Source organism: Bison bison, unplaced genomic scaffold, assembly GCF_000754665.1.
Source record: "Bison bison bison isolate TAMUID 2011002044 unplaced genomic scaffold, Bison_UMD1.0 scf7180017864066, whole genome shotgun sequence".
NCBI classification, from domain to species: Eukaryota; Metazoa; Chordata; class Mammalia; order Artiodactyla; family Bovidae; genus Bison; species Bison bison.
Genome location: NW_011494638.1, coordinates 7,280,314 through 7,306,185, shown reverse-complemented (window position 1 = coordinate 7,306,185; position 25,872 = coordinate 7,280,314). Strand labels below are relative to the sequence as shown.

General features: G+C 42.7%; 1 protein-coding gene across 4 annotated transcripts in view; it reads left to right on the top strand.

Annotated features, from left to right (window-relative positions):
* The window catches only part of MYO1E (myosin IE), a 221,232-nt gene that overhangs the window by 155,578 nt on the left and 39,782 nt on the right, over positions 1-25,872 (top strand). For all 4 annotated transcript variants that reach the window (XM_010836828.1, XM_010836830.1, XM_010836827.1 and 1 more), the window contains 8 exons: positions 108-194; positions 2,492-2,578; positions 3,719-3,886; positions 4,870-4,955; positions 7,859-7,940; positions 13,054-13,160; positions 17,148-17,246; positions 24,054-24,198. In XM_010836828.1, the coding sequence (XP_010835130.1) occupies positions 108-194; positions 2,492-2,578; positions 3,719-3,886; positions 4,870-4,955; positions 7,859-7,940; positions 13,054-13,160; positions 17,148-17,246; positions 24,054-24,198 (861 nt within the window). The remainder of the gene's footprint in view (positions 1-107; positions 195-2,491; positions 2,579-3,718; positions 3,887-4,869; positions 4,956-7,858; positions 7,941-13,053; positions 13,161-17,147; positions 17,247-24,053; positions 24,199-25,872) is intronic.

Genomic DNA, 25,872 nt, shown 5'->3' with positions numbered 1-25,872 from the left:
AACATTTCCGTTAAGCCTTTTCACTAAATCACTCAAAAAGTGACTTTAAAATGATTTTGCAGAAACAACTACATAAAAGTAACACTTTGTCTTTTTCTTTTCTTCAGAAAAATGGCTTTGAACAGTTTTGTATCAATTTTGTTAATGAAAAATTACAGCAGATTTTTATTGAACTCACATTAAAGGCAGAACAGGTGAGCAGTCCCTCTTCCTTCATCTTGTTCTGTTTCTAATTTGTTTCGAGGGGTATAGATGTCTCTCTTTTGGTAATAGGTTCAGATTATAGTTTTTTTATTAGAAAATGTACTTAATAGAGTCAGGCAGAAAAACCATATGCCACTGTGACATTTTAGTCTGAAGTATAAACACCATCTGCTACGTTTTCTTTCTCTGTAAGTAAATGATGCTGTGAAGTTGGACTTATGACTGGTTGTTTTTACTACTTTATGACTCACTGACCAAGTGCAAATGGAAACCTATTCCAACCCCAATTGCCTATGGAATATACTGTGTTCCAAAGGAAAACTTGGTTTTCTCGGATTTGCTCTGCTCCCAATCTAACATAAAAATAAATGTGTCTTTAACAAAGCTGGTATTTAAATTCGGACTTAAGGTACTTGTCTTGTTTATACTACCCCCTGAAAGTCCAGGGCAAATTCCCTTTTATTCTGGTGCCTACTGTTTTTTGATTTCTTAGATTGCTATAATAAGGTACCACCAACCAGATAGCTTAAAACAATGGAAATTTTTTTCTCTCCCAGTCCAGGAGGCCAGAATTCAAAATCAAGATGTTGCTAGGGTAGCACTCCTTCCAGAGACTATAGGGGAAATTCTTCCTTGCCTGTTGCAGCTCGAGGTGCTCCTGGCATTCCTTGCCTTTGGGCAGCATGCCTTTAGTCTCCGCCTGTGTCTCCATGTGTCCATTTTCTCCCTGTGTCCAAATCTCATTCTCTCTTCTCTTACAAAGCCACCAGTCTTTGGATTTAGGGGTCACCCTAAATCCACGATAATTTCATTATGAGATTCTTAGCTAGGATAGATTCTTAGCTTAGGGTATCTCCAGATATCTTATTTCTGGACATTTTGGGGTTCTAGATGAACACAAAATCTTGGGGGACACATTCAACCCACTGCACACATCCGAGGCTGTTTGAAGAATGTTTATTCATGGAAGTGTTCATGTGTCTGCTTAGGAACACCAGTGATCAATAGTTTTCCTAGGAAACTCTGCCCTGGAATTCTTCCACTCCTCAGAATAGCTAGAGCCAAACCCCAAGAGGGGACATGGTGGAGACTGAGATGGGAGAAGGCAGAGGTTGGGTCACAGAGGAACTTGGTAGGGCATGGCGAAGACTTCAGAGGAAGTATGATGAGAAGCCACTGAAGGATTTTTAGTAGAGTGTGATGCCATCTGATTTGTTTTTGGCCATTTGGCTTTGACTCTATGCACTTAGACAGGGCAGGCTGGGGCAGGGGAGGACAAACAAGAGTAGAAGTTTCAAAACCAGACTCCCGGGGAGACTGAGCAAGAATGGTGAGGCGTAGACAGTGATGGCTGCAGGAGAGGTGGGGACGTGATGAGAGGGGATCAGATTTGGTATATATTTTGTAGAATGAGTCAGTGTGACTTCCTCTCAACGTAATTAGCTGAGGAAAGAGGAGTTGCAGATGATTCCTGCCTTTGCAGCTTGAATAACAGGACAGGGGAGAGTGTTTACTGAATGGTAAGATGAGGAGGAGAGCAGTTGGTTGGAGACAATGGAGAGATGTAGGGCCAGAGCACTGCTGAATGTGGTAGATACGAGAGGGCTGCTATCCCTCTGAGTGGAAATTCCAGTATTAAATATATGTGACTCTGGATCTCAGGGGGCCAGTCTAGACTAGAGAAACACTTTCAGGTGTCATTAGCCTATAGGTATTATTTTAAGCGACGGAATTGATTGGAATTACCTAGAGAATAAGGGTTGAGAAAACAAGGCTGGGAGATTGAGCCCTGAGAGCCCCCATCATATAAAGATCAGGGGTAGAGGGGAGAGCCAGCAAAGGATGCTAACAAAGCAAGATTGATGAGGAACGAGGAACACCAGGAGAGTGTGATGGCGTTCGTCATGTTTAATGAGCAACTGACCTGAATGAGGGGCCTTCCTTTTAAGTACCTAGATGCTAATCTGTACTTCTGTTCTATGTTAAGTTCAAAGAGATTATTTCATAACTGGACCTATGGGTTAAGCCATTTTTAATTGCCATCTTTGTATGTCAAAAACAATTGTATGGAAGCAATTTTATATGGTTCTAACCAAACATAAAAATTACCAAGCAATGAAATTCTCTTTTCCTCTTCCTCTTAGAAAATATTAGTATTGCTAGTTTTTATGGAAGGGAGCCAGCTTTTTCTTTCCTGATGATTTATGTGCCTGTGATATCCATCTGTGCTGAACTCTAGCTGGTCTTCACTGAGTCATAATGAGAATTCCTGCTTTCTGTCCTATAGGAAGAATATGTGCAAGAAGGCATTAGATGGACACCCATTGATTACTTTAATAACAAAGTCGTATGTGACCTCATTGAAAACAAAGTTGTAAGTATCGGCCTGGTGTGTCTCTTCACTGTTCAAGGTTTACACTAAGTGAGTTTTTGTTCTCTCTGTCATTGTATTAGAATAGAGAGAGTGAGAGCGCTGATTGAAGAGGGAGTTTTTTTGTTTGCTTATTTGGCTGTGCCTGGTCTTTGTTGTGGTATGTGGGATCAAGTTCCCTTACCAGGGATTGAACCCAGGCCCCCTGCATTGGGAGTGTGGAGTCTTAGCCACTGGACCCCCAGGGAAATCCTCAATGCAGAGAGTTTTAGCAATTACATTTATTTTGCTTATACGTATATGTGTGAAAGCAGGGTTTTATTCTTACAGTTAATATATACATGTGTATATAAGTACATTGTCAATTTATGAAGGGAAGTCGTTACTGAATTTTAAGAGGAGACAGTTATCACTTATGTTGATGGCATAGTGTATGAAGAGACATAAAATTGGCCCTGCCTTCCAGACCATTTATACAACTTCTAGGACTTTAGCCCTAGAAATTATTCAAAAGAAAATAAAAGGGCATAGACACATTTGTACAGTACTATTTTGTTTTTTTATAAAAGTCCCAAACTGGAAATGGTGAAAACATTCGTAGAGAATTCGGTCCTTAAATAAATTATACCATACAAGAGCAGGGAAATATAGCCATCAAAATAATCAGTATAAAGACTGTGTAAAACAGGAGGATTATTTATAAACTAGTGCTATGCAGAAAAAGTGGTATATAATAGAATGTATCCAGTATGTAACTGTATTATCCATGTCTATATGGGCAACAAGCTGAAAACAAACATTAAGAAATGAATTGGGGTCAAAGAAAAATGGTTTTCTTCAGTTTTAAAAATCAACCTAGTACAATAAGAGTGAGCAGATAATGATCTTTCTGTGTACGACTTTGAATAGAACCTCGGGAAGTTGAACTTTTCTTTTTGAAAATGGACTTTGTTCCATCGTTAGATCTAAGAGGTGGCTCCCATTTGGGATTATTAATAGCATCCTTCCTCTAAGGGAAAGACTGACTTCCAAGATGGTATCTTAAGTCTCGGGAGCTGTTTCTTGCTTATGGAAAGACCTAATGAACATGGTATGTTTTAGAACAGTCAGTGAATTGGAGCTATGCTTTCTTGGTCCCATCAGAACCCTCCTGGAATCATGAGCATTCTGGATGATGTATGTGCCACGATGCACGCAGTGGGTGAGGGGGCGGACCAGACACTGCTCCAGAAACTGCAGATGCAGATTGGGAACCATGAGCACTTCAACAGCTGGAACCAAGGCTTCATTATTCACCATTACGCTGGGAAGGTATGGCCAGGGAGCAGGGGTTCAACAAAGAGGACATGACCTGTATTAAGCCTTTGGGTCTGTAATCTATTTTCTCCTGAGGCAACTGAAAAGTGTCCATACAGTTTTATCTGCCTCGCTTTGTTTTATTGACCCATCATTCATTCATTCAACTTGGGGCTTATGAAATATTTGGAGACAAACAAAAGATAGTATACACTGCTGTGTGTTTTGTAACATGAATCACCCTTATATAACATAAGCATGAATCAGCATATATATTAACTGCTGAAGGAATGAGCTTTCGTCTTGCCTCTTATGCAAGCCTGCATTTTTTTACTTGCGCATCTTCCTTGGGAGTATAAATAAGGACCAGGGATTTGTTTTTATAAAATTCATGAGTACTGTGCGTTACTGCATTACCAGGCTTTGTGTGGGTGCTGGTGATATGCAGATAAGTAAACTGAGGTCATGATATTTGGAGACTTCACAGTACTGTGGAAATTCATTGGTCTCACTCTTCATCCCAATTAATCTCTTGTTAACCAGGGAGGATCCTTGAGCATGAGGCTGTAGCTAAATTGATCTAACTCTAGCACCATTCATAGGAGAAATCAGAAAGCCTCAGATGACGTGGCCCATTGCAGTGGTTTAGTGTGCACAGTTTCATTTTATTGCATCTTAGCTAAAATTTAGGGAAAGAATTCAGTGTATTATTTACACACCCGTATATCTGTAGAAGAAGGACTATGTAATAGTGAGAGCTGGGGGCCTGGTGATGTATCTTTTGGATCGTGTATGCAATCAGCGTCTCCAGACCATCACCAGCTAAGTCATCTAGCAGGTAAAACACGCACAGCTTTAATGTGACATTTCAGGATGAAAGCCCATTTGTTACATCTGAAAATATACATATTCCGTGAAAGATAGCCATGCTGGCTTGGATGTTTTGTTCAATGAAATATTTAAAAGATAAAATTTGATTTCTTTCCATTCTTGGCAAGGTATCCTATGACATGGATGGCTTTTGTGAGCGGAACCGTGATGTGCTTTTTATGGATCTGATCGAGCTTATGCAAAGCAGTGAGCAGTAAGTGTGTTTGCCTTATCTGACACAGAGGTTTGATCAGATTTTTATTATTACGACAAACTTGTGACATTTAAATGTCAGCATTTTGCTTCCTTGTGCTGTTAGGTCTGAGTTATCATTAGACAATTTGACTTCTTAAAATAGTCATCCCCCCAATCTTAGTCTCTCCCTTATCCTTAATACATCCCACCCCACATTCTAAGTGCCATCTGCAAGCCCTTCAGGGTCTCCAACTTCATCATGTTCAATGGTATCATCTAGAAGAAGTGCCCATCCTGGGATTGGGTTGGGATAGCCATGTAATGTATGAGTGGAATAGTCTGGTTCTGTGAAACTTTGCCCTTGGAATATCGTCCTAAGAATTCTCAGTTGCTCAGTTTTTAAAAATGCTAATGACCAACCTAGATAGCATATTAAAAAGCAGAGACAGTACTTTGCCAACAAAGGTCCATCTAGTCAAGGCTATGGTTTTTCCTGTGGTCATGTATGGATGTGAGAGTTGGACTGTGAAGAAGGCTGAGCGCCGAAGAATTGATGCTTTTGAACTGTGGTGTTGGAGAAGACTCTTGAGAGTCCCTTGGACTGCAAGGAGATCCAACCAGTCCATTCTGAAGGAGATCAGCCCTGGGATTTCTTTGGAAGGAATGATGCTAAAGCTGAAACTCCAGTACTTTGGCCACCTCATGCGAAGAGTTGACTCATTGGAAAAGACTCTGATGCTGGGAGGGATTGGGGGCAGGAGGAGAAGGGGATGACAGAGGATGAGATGGCTGGATGGCATCACTGACTCGATGGACATGAGTCTGGGTGAACTCTGGGAGTTGGTGATGGACAGGGAGGCCTGGCGTGCTGCGATTCATGGGGTCACAAAGAGTCGGACACGACTGAGTGACTGAACTGAACTGAACTGAAGTGAATGGAGTTGCTGAAGCACTTGAGAAATGGCTCAAGAACTCAGGGAAGGACACTCAGAGATCCATTTTAACTCCCCAGACCTTGACTAAGCTATGGTCATAGAAGCAGTGGGAACACCACACAACACCCCCGTCCCCCCGCCCCCTTGCAAGCTGCTGGAGCAGTCAGGACCAGCTTTGCCATGTCCTTTCCTTCCCTGTTACCTGCAAAGGTCCCCCATGGTCCTGGGTAATGGATGCCAGGCATCATTTACATGATCAAGCGTCTCTGTGCCAGGCAAATACAATATTACAGTCTTCCAGTTTTTACAAATTTTAGAGCTTCCTCCAAGTAATATTGTCCTTTTGGTCTCTTACTTCAGATATAATATCAGGGCTAACTGCTTTAATCAACAGTTGCAAGCATGATTATTTTCTAGAAAGGGCCTGACTTCTATGAAAGCAAAATTGAGTTTCATTTTTGGTCCACAGTTCAAATTTCTGCTCTGTTTAATCCTCTACCCCTCCCGCCAGCCTCCACTCCTCCCCAGCCCGCATCTTCCCAGGCTTGTACTTCCTTGGCACTCACACCCCTCACTTCAGAGATGTCTTCATTCAAAACATAAAAATCTATTTGCTCTTAAAAGGTCAGGTAAACCACAAGTCCTGGCTTGTGGGGTTTATGATAATCAGGTGCAGACATGCTTTCAGAGATTTTTTTTTTTAATTATTAAAATTACTGCCAACTTCAAGAGCTATTGATGCTCTTGAACTTGTGTCGTGTAGTCATGGTCTATTGTTTAGAAAACACATGTGCTGTAAAAATTTGTAATTGTATCTGATGAGGTTAAAAGTAGATTATTGCTGGGGAGACTTCCTGGAAAATTCATGATGCCCAGTAAGTCACTTGGGCTTCCCTGGTGGCTCAGATGGTAAAGAATCTGCATGCAATGCAGGAGACCTGGGTTCAGTCCCTGGGTCGGGAAGATCCCCTGGAGAAGGAAATGGCAGCCCACTCCAGTATTCTTGCCTGGGAATCCCATGGACAGAGGAGCCTGGCGGGCTAACACCCACAGGGTCGCAAAGAGTCAGACACAACTGAGCCACTAGCACTATTAGTACTACTAGTAAGTCACTTAGGAGGAATTTACATGGATCACGTTCATTCCATCAGTCAGTCAGTCAGTCAGCAACTATTTATTGAGCACCTACTGTGTTCAAGGTAGAGGTCATGTTCCAGACACTGGGTACATTGCAGTGACTAAGACAAAGTCCTTGCCCTGTGCCCTTTGAGGCAGGCATATCAACAGATGCAGCCCAGTTACACTTCCTAATGAAGATACATTCAGCCAGCAAAGCATTAGTGAATTAGCTTCACTTAAAATTGCTCATACTCAAAAGCACAGTTCGTCAGGGTCTTTTACTGGAAGGAAGGGATGGTAGAAAGAGTGGCCTATTGGCATCTAGTAGGCAAAGGCCACTGATACTGTGAAACATCCCCTAATGTGTAAAGCACACACCACCCCCCACCCCGGGGTCCCAACACAGAATTATCCAATCCTAAGTATCCTTAGCACCAAGGTTGGGAAACCCTGCTTTAGAGCAAAGCAGAATCTGCATTGAATCTGGACAAGTCACACACAGCCTCGTGCTGTGGCCTCTCTTATTTAACTCAGCAAATTCACACTCAGCCCCCTCTGTTGTGTCCTGCTGCCAAGGTGTGTCTCAATAATAGTGGGTGGGAAAACATGAAAGGCAGAGTTTAAAATTTTATTTTTCCAATTTTATTTTCCAAGGTGTTTCTGTCTTAGAATTCTTTCTCAGTGTTCCTCTTGTCCACTGCTTTATTTTCCTATATCTTTAACTTGATGGCTTGTGCTTTGAGTCAAGTGGCCATTCTGTAGTCAAGGTTCTGTGCTTCTGGATGATTCTCACTTCTCTATGGAAGAAGGTGTTCCAGCCCCTGAGGTACTTGCTGATTGCTAATCCATTCTCTCTCTTTTTTTCCAGACCTTTTATAAAGTCTTTATTTCCGGAAAATCTGCAAGCTGACAAGAAAGGCCGCCCAACTACTGCCGGAAGCAAAATAAAGGTTTGTTCTCTTTTGGGAAATTGATGGATTCCTGTAAGAGGTAGGATTTTCTGGGACTCAGGAACCGTCGTACCCCTGAGCCAGGCTGAGGTCAGTGAGATGCAACAGATTGGTTACAGAAGATGGCCAGAAGTGATGTTGCCGCTTGAGAAAGGGTTACAGGATGCTAGCTGGATTTGACTTGGCTGTACTAAAACCCCAAAGGGATATTAAGTACCTCGTAGCTTAATAGTCAGCAGATGATAATCAGCTACTTTCTAAGAGGAAATGGCTTTGCGCTGAATCTAGAAGAATTCACATTAATCTATCAGAGAAATTTTATCATCTAGAGCCATATTTTGGATTTTGATGACAGTTTTCCAGACCAGACCCCAAAACTCCTCCAAGTTCTTTATATGTACCTGAAATTCTACTGAGCCTTTTAAGGGGAATTTATGCACCTTCCTCACTGGACCTTGCAGGCCCTTCTTTTTGTGAATTACAGGCATCTTGGCCCCACAGTATCTCAGAATCAAAGGAATTCTTAGTGTATCTTTTGTTCTTTTTTTTTTTGGCTGTGCCTTGCAGCATGCATGATCTTAATTGCCAGACCAAGGATGAAACCCATGCCCCGTGCATTGGGAACTTGGAGTCTTAATCACTGGACCACCAGGGAAGTTCTCTTAGTGTTTCTTGGAAGCCTTTCGTGGGGTATGCACTGAATTATCAGAGGCCTTGTGTGATAAAATTGTCCCTAACAACACTCTGAATTTAAAGGTTGTGTTGAACATACTCCATCATGTGATTTTTTGAAAACCAGTCAGTAAACTTTTTCTTTTTTAGTTATACCAGATGAAGACACTTTTAAAATTATGTATTTATTTTAAATTTTTATTTTACATTAGGGTATAGTCAATTTACAATGTTGTTTTAATTTCAGGTGTACAGCAAAGTGATTTCAGCTCTACATATACCATATAGGTTATTGCAGAGTATTGAGTAGAGTTCCTGTGCTCTACAGTAGACCCTTGTTGATTGTCTATTTTATATATAGTAGTGTGCATATTAAAAATGGTTTTTTAAAGAATCATACCAATTAAATACCACCCTGTCTTCATAATCAATGGGATCATCAAGTGATTAAGAGTAGGGCCCTGGGGTTCATCATTAGTGTTCAAATCTCTCACCACATGATTGCCAGAAAATTACCTAAATTCTCAATGCTTCTTTTGCCTCTCTGTAAGGTAGAGATTTTAGTACCTAATCTCAGGGGGGATACTGTGGTAATTAATTTCATAATCCATCTAAGGCACACACTGCCTGAAACATAAACACAAAAGCATATGCTCTCATGTTACGTATACTCCATCTGTCCCCTCCTTCTCTCCCATGCTTCTTCATCTCTAGATCATTCTCAATGGACACTTGATGCGCCTGTGCTGACTCCCCACCTGGACTGTCCTCCCCTCACCAGCTGTACAACCAGATCCTACCTCCCTTCTCACCCTTCTCGATAACCCCAGCCCCATGGATACGGTGGTGGTTCTTGTCTGTTCTGTTCACTGGCTTTTTCTTTTCTGAACATTTCAGGAAAATGGAAGCCTGCCTCCCTAGCCTCTGAGGACACAAACACTGTAATGTCCCAGCAATAAGACAATCCCATCCAGAGGGGCCTCAGGTTTTGTGGAGGAAGTCAGATGCAAGCCGGGTCTTGAGTTAGAGGGTAGAGTCCACTAGGGGATGAAGGACAATCCTGTTCAAGGAACTGGAGACATAGAATGTCCTGGGATGGAGTTTGGATGGAGTTCCCTGGGGCTGAGAGGAGGTGCAGTTCTCCCAAAGCCCCACATGTTGACCTCTGTGCACGGCTCTGACTCATGCCGTCACTTCTGGGTCCTGGAAGAGGATTCGCTTTAGGCTGGAAACTCTGGTCACAAGACTGTCACACAGTCACATCTAAGGGGCCCAGATCATCAGGGCTGCAGTGACTCACTTTCAAGTGGTCTGGATTCTCGGTCCAGCTTATTTCCTATGAAAAGGAGGGTGGGGGCAGGGGCATTTTTCTCCTCCTTGGAAGACTTGAACCCTTTGCCTCCTTCTTATTCTTATCTAGTTGAATGCTCAGAGTTGCCCCCTTCCAGGCATACTCAGAATGTTCCAGATTGCTATGGCTGGGGGAGTCAGCAAGCTTGTTTAGGGAGACTGGACTCTACCTATTCTCACCTCAATGGTCCCTCCTTGGTGAACCATGTGGCCTCCGGCTGTCCGATGTTCTGCCTCCACATAGGAGTGAGTCTCCCTGTTTTATGTCTCGTAAGTCACCTCTTAGAGATGCATAGCTCTGGCTCAATCTCTTACATCTTTCATATCCTCAGTATTTTGCAGATGCTAAGCGTCATCTTTTTTAAAAAAATTTTTATTGAAGTATAGTTGGTGTACAATTTGTGTTTCAGATGTACAGCAAAATGATTGTTATACATATATATGTATAACTTTTTTATGTTCTTTTCCTTTATAGATCATGACAAAATATTGAGTATAGTTCCCTGTGCTGTACTGGCTGTCCTTGTTGGTTATTTTATGTATAGTAGCTACATATCATCTTAATATCTCTGAGGTATAAGTGTTTAAAGGGATCCTGCATTCCTTAGAAGAAAAATTAATGTTCAAGGTAGTTTTATATTGGGTATTTTGTGTATTCTAATTCTTTAAAATGTGAAAGTGTTCTGTAGAATTTAATTTATAGAATATTTGGTGAGAACTTCCACTATCTTTGTTTATAAAGCATATTCTTCATTTAATAACATGTGATTATTGAAGCTTTCCTAAATTCTACATTTTCATGGCTAAAAGAGACCAGTTTTGAAATTAGAGCCAAAGGTTGATGCTGTTGGGAGATAGAATGGAGCTCAGAGTCAGCAAAGTAGACTGGGCTGGCAGCTTTATCTAAGTGGGCCTGGCCTCTAAAGGAGCAGATGTGGCAGGAGACACAAGTGCCCTGAGGTAACTGGACCAGTAGACACTGAACATCCATTCCAACCTGCAGATCGAGGTAGTAGAAGTATTCTAGTTCTGCTTGGTTTACAGACGGGCAACCGTGGTCCAAAAAAATTTAGTGATTTGTTAGACAGCTTGCAAAGAGCAGAGCCAGGATCCTAGTTCAGACTTGCTAACGATCTATGAGGAGGTTAGAATGAGGATCCGTCACCCTAAGGAGTGTTACCTTTGCTTACTCTTTGGTCTGCATATCTTGATGGCCACTTCTGCTCAGCAAGTAGCTTTGGAAGCTTTCTGTTCTAAGTCATGGGCTCTTCTTGTCTGGAGTCAGAGTAAATTCAAACTGTGGCTTCCCCACCACCTCTGGGGACATCTACAGTTGACCCATAGCTAAGTACAGGATAATTGTGATGGTTAAGATAAATTCTTGTTTGCTCAAATTAATTATCCCACAACCTAAAAGCTTCTATCTAATCCTAGCCCTCCCAGTTAATTCCTTTTGGTATTACAATAAATTATTCATTATCTTCCTTAGGAAGGAGGAAGGCATTGTGGTTAGGAAAAAAACATGCTAGCTCACAGACTTGGGTTCAAGCCTCACTGCTGTTGCTTACTAATTGTGTCATCTCGAGCAATACTTTATTTAAGGCCCCGTTTTCTCATCTAAAAAATGGGAATGATAATTGTGAGTCATAAATAAGAAAATCCATGTGTCTAGTCCATGAAGCATTTTCAGTACATTACTATTTTGAGCTGGAAAGAACTGTGTCAAGTGGCATATAAACTTAAGTCAAAATTGCCCCTGTGTTTTCAACTTGCTAAGTTGAAAAGAGATGCTCTTAAATGCTTAGGACTAAATAGTGTGCCAAGTTATTCTTAAAAATAAGAGTTTGGGATTTAAAAAAAAGATGCAATCTCTCATCAACAAGGAAGATGAGTCAATTTACATTTTTATCATGGAGCTTTGCTTTGCTCATACAACCTCTGCGCCTTTGCTCTGAATTCCAAACATTGCAAATAATGCCATATTCCGCATGTCTAGATGGAGAACTTTTGCTTTGAATACACTGGAGTTTTTCTCAAGGGTTTCGGATTTCCCAAACCCTTGAAAATAGAAAAGTCCTAATTGAAAGAGGGTTGTCTACTGCAGGCAAGTCCCTTCTGCTGACTTGGTAATGGTTTTCTGGCTTTAGGGATCCTTTCCTCTATTTTCTTTTAGAGGTTTTCTCTCTTCACGCTGATTTGCTTGGAATGAGAGTTTGTGTGTGCCCCATTCTTGTATCCACGGGGTGTGCTCAGCTGTGGGGATAGAAATGCTGATCTGGGCTCTGATGTGTTTTTCATTTGAGATACTCATGATTTGAAATATGCCATGAGCAATTGTAACTCTATTTATGTGGCTTTTTCTGCTTGAACCCAGTTCCATCGTGGGTACCCAGTGTGCAGGTAGTGAGGAATGATTTTACATCGAATATTTTAGTTTGTGAAGGAGTATGTTTCCTGCTACACTAAAAGGGCTCCAAGTCAGCAAGTCTGTAAAAAGACGTGCTGAGGAAGAAAGTGAATGAAATGGCATAATAAAGGTTTATGAATTCTGAAATTTTTATGTGTCTCCCACCTTTTAATTGTGACTTTCCATCATTTTATTAAGATGATTCTTCATTGGTTGGATTGCCTGGAAAGAATACAGGGGGTTCTAATGATTTATCCTTGCAGATAATTTGTGTACCACCTCTCCCTCCAGAGTTTATAAGAAAAATGTATTTTCAAAAGTCCTCAGTTGATATGAAATTAACTAAAGTTGTTAATAATTAGCATGCTTTCTTATTTCTCTTAAAAATTATGTGTCTGGATATACTGGGTTTGGTGGATTCTTTTTTGTTTTTATTTTGTTAACTATACTAAAAAGGCCTCATTGGTGTCAAAAATTTAATTTCAAATGCACTTGTGAGTGTTCAGGTCACCGTAATAGTCAGTAGAACTTTGAGGAAGTATAGTATCCCTGAGTTAAATCTAATGAACAAACTGTCATGAGGATGAATTTCTAGCTGCACATTTGCACACAAATCTCCTTGGAAAGCTGATCTACTTTAGAGCACATTCCATGTTTCTAAATGATGTTATTCTTCCTTTCCAGAAACAAGCCAATGACCTCGTGAGCACCCTGATGAAATGTACACCTCACTACATTCGCTGCATCAAACCCAACGAAACCAAGAAGCCCAAAGACTGGGAGGAAAGCAGGTATGGCAGAGGCACAGGTGGAGGTCAAGGGCAGCTAACATCAAGGGCAGCCTCGGCCTGTTTTCCCACTGCTCAAGTCAGGCCATCTGGCCTCTTCCCCAGGCAGGAGCAGTTTCAGTTGTCTTCAGATGTGTTTTATGTCTTCATGTCTTAACTTCAGGAAGAAGCCTATGTATATATCATTTTCCCCTCCTTGTTTTTTCCTGAAATGTTGGCAGTGCCCTTCAGTTCAGAATTAGCGATTTATAATGTTGATCTTGGCTAGTCTGGGGGCAAATGGAAAAAAGAAAGCAAACCCCAGCACAGCAGAGTCAGGATGGTTTTCAGATTAGTTTAGGCCCTGTGTAGACATTCTTAGTGCACTCAGCTTCTCGTCAGCACCCACAGGATGTGGCCTGGAATGCTGAGCTCAGGGTTGCAGGTGGGGTTCTGCAGAGCTAGTTAAAAAACGATCTGTCATTTAGTTGCTTATGTGGGCAGAGGGGCTGTAGGCTCTGTAACCCCCAAGCCCAGTGCTGATGAGCAGAGTGACTCTCTTGGGCTGGAGGGAACCAGCCCAAGGGAGATGTGAGGCATATAAGCAGTGAGCCATATCCTCCCTGGCTTCTGAGGAGTCCTACGTCACATTCCTCCTACACCTGCCATTTAGGGATGTGGCCTCTGCAGGATTCAAGGGGGATGATTGAGAAGGAAAATGTTAAGATGATGACTGGAGAATATAGGTTTTGTATCCAGCTGGGGAAATTCCTCCTGTCTGTAGGAACACGGAAGCAGGGCTGAAGAGAGACCCTGTGAGTGACTTGGACTAGAGAGAGAAGTCCTACCACCGTCACCAGATGTGATGGACTTGAGCATACTGGTGTTCCTGTTCATACTAGAATTCATGCTGGAATGCCTATCTTTTTTTCTTTTTTCTTTTCTCTCTTGGAAAAAAACATAGACTCTTCTAGGTATCAAGTGACTTAGTCAAGGTTAAACTCCAATAGGAAGACCAGGATGAAAATTCCTAGCTGCTCATCACCTCCCCCGAGGGACCTGGAGGGTTCATTTCCCATCTCCCCACCAACACCCTTTCTAGCCCACAGCAGACAGACAATGCTTGATCATTTCCAGGGAGGAAAAGATAAATAGGAAGGAAAACACCCAGGTGTGAGCACTTGCTGTCTGCAAATCCTTCTTTGTATTTTCACACTCTGTGGTGCAGCCTAAGACTGTTTTTCTCACCTTAAGGTGCTGCTGGGATGTGGCAGCCTTCTGTTTGGTTATGTCACAATATTCTGAATAATCTCATCAATAAGTGCAGATTCCTAAGACATCTTTTTTATAGAATTACTCAAATTTTTCAATTTAAAATAATCTAAGATTCACTTACAATATTATCTGTAAATGACATTCATGCTCTGATGGGAAACCCATTCCTCCTGGGTCATCAGCTCTCCTTTGGATACCTCTTGCCACCAGCTGGCACTGCAGCCCTTCTCTAAGTCGGTTTTACTCTGTTCAGCCAAAAGAACCATTCTTGGGACTCTTCTGTGTGATGGTTCTTCTGCTAGTTCAAGGCAGTTGCCATGTTTTCCTGGGATCTTCTCTTCCGTGAACTCATCACTTAGCCACTCCAGCCATTCCTTTGAAGGAGCTGGATGTGGAATCCAACCTTGCCCCTTCTCAGTCATTCCTCTGGATGTGCTTAAATTGCCCTCTGCTTTTCTGAACTGTGGCACACACTTTTTCCTTTGATGTCAAGAGAATAACAGATGGAAAATGTCTGGGGGGTTTTGCCTTCTGACACTAGTTCTCAAACTTGAGTATGCATCAGAATATCCTCTGGAAGGCTTATGACAGGGCCCCATTCCCAGAGTTTCTGGGTCATTGAGCCTGGGGTGGGGCCTGGGGGTCTGCATTCTTAACAAGCCCCCAAGTGGTGCTAGTGATGATAGTCTGGGCCTCATATTTGGAGAGCAGCTGATCTAGAGCTAAGTTCTAGCCTAGGATTTGGAAGAACTGTATCCTGTGCTGGTCTGTCATCAACTAGTTTGAGTGAAGCACTTCATCTCCTGAGTCCTCAGTCTCTTCCTCTTTAAATAAGAGGGTCAGGCCAGAGAGGGACTCCTTCAATCAGACAGAATGAACACCCCCAGATCTGTTCCCCTGTGTCTGCCATCCTGCCTCTGCCCGTCTCTTCATCACTCCTGTGCTCAGTCACCCACACTCACATCTCATGCACATACACACTGAGTAGAAGGGTGGTGTCATTAGCAGCCTCAGAAATAAATTACAAGAGTCTAGAAAGCAGAGGGATTGCTAAGAAGTGCTGGAGCCCACCCTTCCCCCTACTTCAGACTCACTCCAGCTTCCCTTCCCAGCAAACGTAATCATGACTGAAAACATCTCACTCATCCTCAAATGCGGTACCTCCCTCGCACGCTCTACCCTGCCCCACGTATTCAGCTCTGCTGACAGGCACTCTAATGGGATATCTTACAGTAGCTGCTGGTTGGAAGTTCCTCAATCATGATGCCACCTTCTCAAAATCCAAACCGAGTCATTGGAATATCAAAGACTGGAGAAATGAAGACAGGGGTACATTTTATTCAGTAAATTTTCATAGAGTTTCCAACAATGGTGTCCCCCTCGCTCGCTTTTTTTTTTTTAATCACATCCCTTATTTGAATTTCAGTGAGGAACTTCCTAACATACACTCTTGTAAACTGGTGTTACAAAGACTAAGGTGTTCCTTAGTCAAATGTTGATTTGTGTTTCCAGTAGGATGGCACCCTGGGATCTGCCCTCGTGTCTTGGTTCAGGTTTACTGTGACCGATGGTTTCACTCTGGGGCTTTCCTGGTGGTTCAATAGTAAAGAATCTGCTAAAGAATCTGCCTGCATTGCAGGAGACGTGGGAGATGCGGTTTGATCCTTGGGTCGGGAAGATCCCCTGGAGGGGAAATGGCAACCCACTTAAGTTTCCTTGCCCAGAAAAGTCCCATGGACAGAGGAGCCTCGTGGGCTGTGATCTTTGGGGTCAGAAAGAGTCAGTCGGACAGGACTGAGCGACTGAGCACGCCTGGTTTCACTTCATCCGTGAGCATGAAACTTCAGGGCCCATGGAAGGGCAGTGTGCTTCATTGGCAGGGATCACACGGTCAATTGAAGTTCTCGGCAGACAGGGTTACTCATTCCACAAGTTTATGGCGTGTAGTTTATTTTTCTTTTCCTGTTGGAAATGTGTCTTCATTTGGCTTAGGGCAAACTGCCTGCCCTGGATTCTGAATTACTGCCCTGGTGGAATTCTCTGGCCCTAACCTTCTTGGGTTAATGGCTGAGGACAGTCTTGAAAGAGGACTCCTTCTGAAAGGAGGAGACGGCTTACTCAGGAGAACAACAGGTATTGCCAGCCTGGCTGATGTTTACTGAGGCGTGATGGCGCTCCAGGAATATGTAAAAAACATGGAATTTTAAACATAACACCATATTAATACTTTGAACCAGTTGTCCGGTTGACAAAAATTCCTAATGACGAAAGTTGTAATGAACGGAGCAATGCTTTCACATGAGGCATATTGTTTTCCATGTGAGTCATGAGGAAGGAACATTTCTTCTTGAATCAATGGGTGATGCATTCCCTGCCTCAAAGCTTGGGGTATAGCCAGTATTTGTGAAAAAGACTTAAAATGAGCAGATATCTCTTAATTGACAGCATCATGTGTAATTTCCTTAATGGAGAAAAGGTCGATGGTGAGTTTGGGATTTGGAGGACGGGAAAAAGGAAAATTATTTTCCTGACTCAGGTTTCTACTCCTTTGGTTTACCAGATATGTGTGAATATTGTATAACCTGAGGACCAGCTCAGACTCAGATTATTATAATTTATAATCTTTTTTAATATGCTTCCCTGAAATGTGGAATTGAGAGTTTGTGGATATAGTGGGTAGGAGAATAGGGTGAAAAGATTATCCAGTCCCATCCTGGCTCCTTCTTTCCTTTATAGGGTAAAGCATCAAGTAGAATACCTGGGCCTCAAAGAGAACATTCGAGTGAGGAGAGCTGGTTACGCCTATCGGCGTGTCTTTCAAAAATTCCTGCAGAGGTAAGACTGGTGCCTTGGGACTCTTTTATGTTTTAAACAGGCTTATTGAGATATAATTCACAGATCATACAATTCACCCATTTGAAGTATACAATTCAGTGGCTTTTAATATATTCATAGAGTTGTACATCCAACAATAATGTGATAGACATCACATTTGGCTCTTATGAATAACCAATAATGTGTCTATCAGTGTTCACATACACGTTTTTATGTAGGCATATGTTTTTATTTCTCTTGGGAACATACATAAAAATGGAATTGCCAGGTCAAATGGTAATTATGTTTAACCTTTTTGATGAACTGCTATATGTTTTACGAAGCGGCTGTACCATTTTACATCCCCACCAACAGTGTTTGAGGGTTCCAGTGTATCTGCGTCCTTGCCAGTATTTGTTATTATCCGACTTTCTGGTTCTGGCCATCCCGGTTGGAATGAAAGTTTCTCACTGTGGTTCTGATTTGTACTTCCCTAATGGAAGATATTGTTGAGTATCTTTCCATGTGCTTATTAGCTGTTAGAGAAATGTCTGTCCAGTCCTTTGATCACTTTTAAATTACTTGTCTTTTTAGTATTAAGTTATAATAATTCTTTTTAACATCATTTATTGTGAATAAATCATTTTAAAGCATCATTTATTTTAAGTAAAATCAAGTATTTTGTCTGTTTAGAGTGATACATCAGTTCAGAAATTCATGGTAATTGTGACATGGGGAGAGACTGACATTTAACTGACTGAGCAAATTAATAGTGTGGAGACAATTTCAGGAAAATATTTAATAAGCTTAAGGTATTTAACCTCAAATTTTTTGTCCAAACATAAAGTTAAACTGATTTTATATTTCTGTTGAAGTACATTTGGCAGGATATGTGCTAAATTGTTCTTACTTTGTGTTGTTTTTAAAAAGGATAAAATTTAGTGTTCTTAAAATACAACATGATTCTAATTTCTCTAGTGATTCTAAATTAGTGGAGTTTCACTGATGTTCCACATTTATTTAATTTCCTTTATGAAAGAAGGAAGCCATATTTACTGTTTTAATCAGAAAATAATTATGTCTTCCTGGTATATGATACAGGAGCAAGATATAAGAACATTTTTTTTTAATTCAGATTTTATGTAACAAAGAGGTTTAGGAAGGAGAAGAACTTAGTTGCCATCTTTGAAATCCAATATTTCTAATAGAGTAGCTTTCCCTTTGAGGATGTTGTTTCTTCTGCTGGGAGATAGGGATGGCTAATCTACTGCTTATCAATATGGGTCATCATCTGTGGAAGGTCATTGATGTGGAAGGTCAGGAGAGGCTTGGCCAAAGGGTGGATCATTCCATACAGTAAAACTTCATTGATTTTTGTCCCCACACACTCAAGATTGCTGATGATTTTGGAGGCTGGTTAAACTAGGAATAAAATTCACCATCAGGGGTCTCTGAATTAACAGGCCCACTACACCTCTAGCGTAAACACGGCAATATGAAAAGAAGTCTTTAGGAAGGTTAGAAAATAAATTTGGAGTGCTCTTGCATCACTGTAGCAGTCTCCATTTGCTGACAAACAACTGAGATGTTAATTATGAAAGACTTGCTCTTCTTTAAACAGACGGCCAGCACTAGCTTAGGACAGGGTTTCACAACCTCAGCTATTGGCATTTTGGTTTGGATGAGTCCTCGTGTGAGGCTGTCCTGGACATTGTAGGATGTTTAGCAACCTTAGCTTCTACTTACTAGATGCCAGTAGTACCAGCAACCCCGCCATCCCACCCTTATTTTCCCCAAGTAGTAACACCCAAAATTATCCGGACATTGCCCCATGTGGCCTGGGGAGACAAAGTCAGTTGAGAGAACCGTGGCTTAGATTATCGTTAATATTTTTTGCAGAACTGCATTTCTTTGAAAATACCCTTTTTTAATTAAGAGGGAAGAAAGTTAAATACAGAAAATAGTGAATAAGAAATATTTCCTCCGACTTGCTTAAATTTCAAAAGGCTTGCCCTCAACAATTCCAAAATGTTTCTCCTTCAATATTTTTTCTGTACTTAAAAAACTTTTTCTTTTTTATTTAAAGTTCTTTTTAAAAATTAATTCATTTTTGGCTGCCCTGGGGCTTTGTTGCTTTGCACAGGCTTTCTCTAGGTACAGAGAGTGGGGGCTACGCTTCGTTGCGGTGCACGGGCTTCTCATAGCGGTTGTGTTTTTGCAGAACACAGAATCCAGGTGTGCAGGCCCTGGTGGTGACCCACGGGCTCAGGAGCTGTGGCTCACCAGTTCTAGGGCACAGGCTCAGTGGTTGTGTCACATGGACATAGTTGCTCGGCAGCACGTGGGATCTTCCTGGAACAGGGATTGAACCCGTGTCCCCTGCATTGGCAGGCACATTCTTTACCACTGAGCCAGGGAAGTTCCTGTACTTAAAAACTCTTTATTCGATATTTTCAGATTCTTTCTAATTGGCATTGCTATTGAAAACAGATCAGATTTTTTTTTTTTTAATGTTACCTAAATTTTTTTTTTCTTTTGAGAAACCGATTCCTTCCTTCCATATTATTTAAAAACACACTGACAAAGCTGACTTCCATAAGCAGTGCTGTGAGCTCCGCCAGTCTGCGGGGAGCAGGAAGTCCACGCTCTCGGCCAGAGTGTCTGGGGTGCCCTGAGCAGGCTGCATTTCTTGTTTGCAGCAGTTCCTTAAATGAGCTGTGAAATGACCTGGATCTAATATCCAGGCCTCTGTCAAGTGCCAGGCTAGCTGCACGGCTGCACTAGCGGTGCTTTCTTGTGTGCCTTCCACAGTCAGCGTTTAGTACATATCTGTTATGCCCTTTGTGTCGAGCGCCTTTTTCTGAAATGATTTTATCCTTAGATGCCTTCCTGCTTAGCTCTCCTGCTGTGGGCTTTTCCTTTTAGAAGAGACAGACGGGCCTCCCCGTCTTACACAAAGCAGACGCTTGATGTTGTCGTATTTTTTGTTTTGTTTTGATTTGAAAGTACTGGGAGGATAATACAAAGTTCAGAAAGAAAATTTGTTTTTCAGTGTAAAGTATGTGTTTAGTCTCCTACTCAAAAATGGCTACAAAGCCATATATCTGTCAGTGGGCAAGGAATATTTTTCCAGAGACACTGCTGTTTTCCATAAGGTGTATGAGTCTTGGATTGTAACAGGGTTTGTCCAGAGTCTTTCAGTCACTTTCTCATCCTGTGATCCACTGTGAGTAACTGAATCAGTTTATACCTTTATTATCTCAAGCACAGAGTATAGCGAGTGTCCTATTGGCTCCTGGGACTTTTTAGTGTCCTTGGAGGTCAGACACATCCTTAAATCCAAGTGCCAGAAGCTGGAGGACACAAGTTTGGGCTGTGTTTCCTCTGAAGAGGAACCATTGGATTTGTCATCTGGGCAATTACAAGAACCCTTGCAGGACTTCCCTGGTGATGCAGTAGTTAAGAATCCACCTGCCAATGCAGGGGACACAAGTTCGATCCCTGGTTTAGGAAGATCCCACATGCCTCAGAGCAACTAAACTTTGGGCCACGGCTACTGAGCTCATGCTTTAGAGCCTGTGTGCCACAACTACACAAGCCCATTCACCCTAGAGCCCATGTTCCCCAACTAGAGAAGCCACCACAATGAGAAGCCTGTGCACCATACCCAGAGAGTAGCCCCTGCTTGCTGCAACCAGAGAAAGCTTGTGAGCAGCAACAAAGACCTAGAACAACCAAAAATACATTAAAAATATTTTTTTAAAGGAGCCTTGCAGACTAGGGGCAAGGAAGGGAATTCTAGGCAGTGACAACAGCCAGTGCAAAGGCCCTGGGATGAAATATTGGTCTTAAATTGAAACCACTTGATGAAAGGGGTGTAAGTCATTAGGCTCATCTCTGCAAAATTATCATAGGCATCTATTAGGCAGCATCCCATTGCCTTGTGAACCCATTCCCACCAGTATGTCCTGGAGAAACATGAGTGAACTGGGTGTACTTACATAGTGAGAGAACATTGTACTAGAATTATGCTCTGGTCTCTCCAGTGAACTACAAAAGGAAGTGAGGAGACTGCTGCCAGTCTTCCTAAAAGCAAAGGGAACCACCACAAGTGGTCTGTGGTCAAAGGGACAGGCAATTCCCCTGTCTTTCCCAGACCCAAACTCTTAAAGGTCTTGTCAGGAAAGAGGAGAAGAAAAAGTCTCTGGAAACCAAGTTCCTTACTATTAAAAAAAGAGAGAAAGAAATACAGTATTATTTTAATAGGGGATTGATGTGAATTGCAAAGAGGTACCTATTTGTAGTTACACAATAAAAATACTTTGGTTTATCATTTTGATTGGATTAAATCAAGACAAGCAAAATTGCACTCTTCGAAGAAATGTGTCACCTTGTTGGTCTGCTCTTTTTTTTGCACCCATACCCTGCATGAGCTTTCTCCCTCCTCCCTTTAGATTGCAGATACATTACTACTTCTTCGCCACTGAGATCCCCCAGTAGCATCTCTGCTGTCAGTCATTTCTATGAGGCTTAATTGGTGTGCTGCTGCTGCTGCTGCTAAATCGCTTCAGTCGTGTCCGATTCTGTGCGAACCCAAAGACGGCAGCCCACCAGGCTCCCCCATCCCTGGGATTCTCCAGGCAATAACAATGGAGTGGGTTGCCATTTCCTTCTCCAATGCATGAAAGTGAAAAGTGAAAGTGAAGCCGCTCAGTCGTGTCCGACTCTTAGCGACCCCATGGGCTGCAGCCTACCAGGCTCTTCCATCCATGGGATTTTCCAGGCAAGAGTACTGGAGCGGGATGCCGTTGCCTTCTCCGTTAATTGGTGTAGCCGACTTTATTATGCCACGTATGAAAAGTATTCATGCTAATATGTGGCTTCAGGTAGACATTTTCACTTTTAAGCTTTTTATCTCTAATTAGGGAATGGGAGGATTCACTAATAGGAGGATTGCTTCTCGAGGGAATTTATATTATCAGGCAGAACGTGGATATTTAGGAGGAGCAGAGAGAGTCCCTAGAATCACCTTAGTCCTGACCAGCTGGTTCTAAGTGTGTGATGTACCTGGTTGTGTCCCCTTAGAGAGCCCAGGATCCTGAAGGCAGGGCCACTCTCCTTGTCAAGGTTCCCTTCTCCCTTTGATGCCATTAGTGAATCTACTCCTTGTAGAAGCTTCTGGGAACAGAGGAGGAGGGGGGCTTCTTTAGAGGCCTGGGCCCATTCATTGCTTATCTTCTAGATGTGCCTGCACATAGAACACACCCTCCAATTTCTCACCCATACTCTCCTCTAATTTCCCCTCCTTCCCGCCATCCTTCTCTCCCTTCCTTCCACCTCATGTCTTTGGTACCTTTTGTATTTGACATTCTGTAATATGCTTCTCTCTCCCCTATTAGGTTAGCCTCTTATATAATTGGGCTTCCCTCATAGCTCAGTTGGTAAAGAATCCACCTGCAATGCAGGAGACCCCGGTTCAATTCCTGGGTCGGGAAGATCTGCTGGAGAAGGGAAAAGCTACCCACTCCAGTATTCTTGCCTGGAGAAGTCCATGGACTGTATAGTCCATGGGGTCACAAAGAGTCGGACAAGACTGAAAAACTTTCACTTACATAATTATGATGTTTCTAACATAGACATATGTAGTAGATTGTATCATCTGTAAAGAAAAGTTTACATGTATACTAATCCATGTCTTGTATGTACTGCCGTGATGAAAGAAACAGCTTGGGGTTCAAATCCCAGCTCTGGCATCTGCTAGCCGAGTAGCCTTGGGTAGTTCTCTATTTTCCTGTCTTTCCTGTTTTGCACAATGGGAAGACCAGCTGACTGAGGTTGCTATAGAGATAAAGGAATCTCTTGCACCAAGAACAGCACCTGATGCAGAGAACACCCTTTAGTTACAACAGGTTCCTCTTTCCTGCCGTGTTCCTGGCATTGTATCAGGTGCCAGATGTGCGGGGTGAGCCCCATAGATATGACGCCCCCTCGTGGAGCTCCCATCCCCATGGGGGTGGCATAAATTACCCAAATAGGTACAGACATGACTATCGTTACGAATTGATATATACTCTGAAGGCAAAATATTATTTTCTATGAGAGAAAATAGCAAAGGGGACAGTTTTTGCGTGGGTTGTCCAAAAAGGTTTCTGTGGAAGCGTCGTTGAAGGGGAGGACCCTCCCCGCTACACCCCCGACCCCTGGGTAGGAGCCAGCCCTCTGAGGGGTTTGGAGACCAGCACATCTGCCAGAGAAAATAGCATGGGCGAAGGCTCTGAAGAGGGAATGTGTGCAAGAAGAGGAGGCCATCCTCCCAGGAGCGGGGTGAGCCAGAGGAGAGCAGAGATGAGACTGGAGAAAGCTGAGGACCAATCACCAGGGCCTCCTGACTCAAGATGCAGAAAACGCCACAGATGAAAGCTGATCCATCGTAATCGTAACAGCTGCTTATGGGGAGCTTCATAAAAACTCTTCACGTTGACTGTGAAGTGCTCCCAAGAAATCAGGGGAAATCAGTGTTGAGAACAGACCATTTGATTTTGCCAGAAGAGTGTCGTTGGTGACCTTCAGCGATGCTATTTTTAGACAGTGGTAGAAAGGAAAAGCAGATTCTCTTCAGGGCGTTAGCATGGAAACGGTTGGAGAAGGAAAGAGTAGGTGGCGGCTCTGAAATGGGCATACCAGACCCAGTGGGTTTTTGCAGTTGTCAAGGTCTACGCCTGAGCCTCGGAAGGGAGGCAAGGGGATGGCTAGGACTCCAGCAGCACCAGGTGCCTTTGGGGGGTGTCCAGGCCCAGCCTGATCCTTCTCTCCCTGTTTTCCTCACAGGTATGCCATCCTGACCAAAGCCACCTGGCCCTCGTGGAAGGGGGACGAGAAACAAGGCGTCCTGCACTTGCTGCAGTCCGTCAACATGGACAGTGACCAGTTCCAGCTAGGGAAGAGCAAAGTGTTCATCAAAGCCCCCGAATCTGTGAGTTTTCTCTGGGCCATGCCTCTCCCTGTGGCCCCCCTCTCAGCCCCCTCCCCACAGCGAGGCTGGCTTCTTTACTTCAATCTGTGGTTCCTGTCTTAAATGTCAGTTCCTCAAAGAAGGCTTTCTGCTGCTCCGAGTCTATGTGTGGTTCATGCCCCACACCCTAGCACCTTCAGAGTCCTCAGCTTGGATACAAACCATCCTCACAAGAGCTTTTCTTTTCGTACTTATTGTCTCTCTCCCATTCTAGGTGGTCATTGCCTTGAGGTCAGGGTCTGTTTTGTGAGCCTTTGTGTACTCAGAGCTTCATGAGAAAGTGGCTCAGAGGAGGTGCCCAATAGTTATTTTTAGTGTCCAGTAGTATCCCAGCTAATAGATACTTCTTTGCCCAGAAAGGAGGCTTGGGTTAACCTACATCCTCACCTGGGTGACACCAAACAAATCATGTCCCATAAAGGTGGAGCAGAGCCTGGGAGTGAGAATTCCCAGGACTGTGCCTTGAAGACCATGAGGAAGCCCAGAAAGGACTTTGAGAAGACCAATAGATAGAAGGAGAAATCTCCAATCTTAAAGGATATTTACCAGTAAGGAACTCAAAACACATAGGTTTTATAATTTACAAACTTATCAGACCTCCACAGATTAATTGAGTGGAACTTCTTAATCTTTCCTGAGGAACACATGGTCACCCTGAGCTGAATGATTGTTCACAGGACGTTCTCAGTTTGGGCAGGAACCCAACACAGCCCCTCAGTCCTTCTCCCCCATAGCTCTGGGGCTGTGGAATGAAGACAATTCCAGCTTAAAAATGAAGACAATTTTTAAGCTGGAGAAACTGCTGGAACTAACCGGGGGTGGGTATCACCATTTCTTGAGGTTCCTGTAATAATCACAAGGCTATTTTCAAGAGTCTATGGAGACAGACTTCCCTGGTGGTTCAGTCGTTAGGGCTCTTTGCTTCCACTGCAGTGGGGCACAGTTTCGATCCCTGGTTGGGGAACTAAGATCCTGCATGCCATGTGGTGTAGCCAAAAAAAAAAAAGAGTTGGTGGTGAATTTGGCAAAAGTAGTCACCATATCGCCAAGAGAACCTGCAGTGTTGGTCGTAATGGAAGCCCTTGACTCTAGGCAGATTCTGGTCCTGCCATGCGTTTTCTCCACTAGAAGGGGCCCCATCACTGCTGTTCTGCCTGCCTCCCAGGATCAGCCTGAGATCAGAAATGCTAATGGTCGTAACTGAATGACTTTAAAGGCTGTTAAATAAGTAAGTGGCACACATCGATAGAACCTGTATGATAAGTTTGTGGTAGCATTTTCCACTTTGAGATATTTGTAGCTTCACAGCAATTTCATTTCCAAATATAAAACGAAAATGTTGTGTCATACACCATTAAGCAACCCACAGAACAGTTCCTGTTCTTTCTAAAACAGGCTGGAGTGATTTATCGGTACAATGGAGAACTCTTCTGTTTTATACCCTCTCCTCTGTTTTTACTTTTTCGACTTACTGAATTTTCACAGAAACAGCCTTGATGTTTTTCGTGCTTTTTTTTTTTTTTCTGATTCAGTTGAGCTTTGAGATTTTACTTTCAAATCAAGATTTATTTTTGGCTTTTCTTTTCCTTGTTTTCCTCCCAGCTGCATTTTTACCTTCACTTGACTCTTCCTCTC